Source organism: Mycetomoellerius zeteki, unplaced genomic scaffold, assembly GCF_001594055.1.
Source record: "Mycetomoellerius zeteki isolate Tzet28-1 unplaced genomic scaffold, Tzet1.0 C4327128, whole genome shotgun sequence".
NCBI classification, from domain to species: Eukaryota; Metazoa; Arthropoda; class Insecta; order Hymenoptera; family Formicidae; genus Mycetomoellerius; species Mycetomoellerius zeteki.
In genome coordinates this window covers 1-788 of record NW_017255549.1, presented here as the reverse complement: position 1 = coordinate 788, position 788 = coordinate 1, and the positions used below count along the sequence as shown (strand labels likewise).

Below are 788 nucleotides of genomic sequence, written 5' to 3'. Positions count from 1 at the left end.
TTTTTTTTTCTCCTAAGTCATTGCCTGGGTATGGTCGCATAATATGCTTGTCAAGGGGAAATGCTTGATCTGCTACTATAAAGTAATTAAATTTAATATTTGATTCAGGAAGATTGCATGGTTCTGGAATTTTCAAAGTGCGATCTTGTAAGGCTTTACCAAACGCACATTCCTTGAATATGACAGAATCGTGATTAGAACCAGCTGCTCCAATGTCAACAAATGTAAATCGATAATATGCATCACATATGGCCATTAACACGATGCTGAAAGACTTCTTATAATTGAAGAATTCAGTTCCAGAGTGCTTCGGAGCCATAATGTTGATGTGTTTACCATCAATAGCTCCAAAGCAATTTGGCATATTCCATCGATGATAAAATTCATGAGCGATGTTCTTCCAGTCATCAACACCTGGACGTTTTAATACACGTGGCTGCAGAACATCCCATAAGATTTTACACGTTTCTTTAATGATAACATGTGCTGTTGATTTTCCGATACGAAAATTCCTTGCAATTTCCTGCATTGTACAGCCCTCGGCTAAGTAGCTATGAACAAAAAAGAATATATAAAAGTGATTTCATTGTTTTCATAATACAATCAAATTAAAATATACTTTATTATATATGTATGACTTACTGCAATGTTAATATCAGTCGATGTGAAGGTGACAATGTAAAAGGATTTCTTCGAGTGTCCTTCTGCAGTTTATGTCCCACTGATTGAAGTAACTCATTGAACTGGCTCGGAGAACACCGTGTAAATTTAAAAAACTGTTCATAATC

General features: G+C 35.3%; 1 protein-coding gene across 1 annotated transcript; it reads right to left on the bottom strand.

Moving 5' to 3' along the window:
• Positions 1-4: 4 nt before the first annotated feature.
• On the bottom strand, positions 5-781 carry LOC108720906 (uncharacterized; the record flags this gene model as incomplete). Its single annotated transcript, XM_018445214.1, has 3 exons — positions 643-781; positions 160-551; positions 5-75 (listed from the first exon to the last, which is right to left on the bottom strand). Coding segments are annotated over exons 2-3 (441 nt in total), but the record flags the coding sequence as incomplete, so codon positions are not given.
• Positions 782-788: the final 7 nt, after the last annotated feature.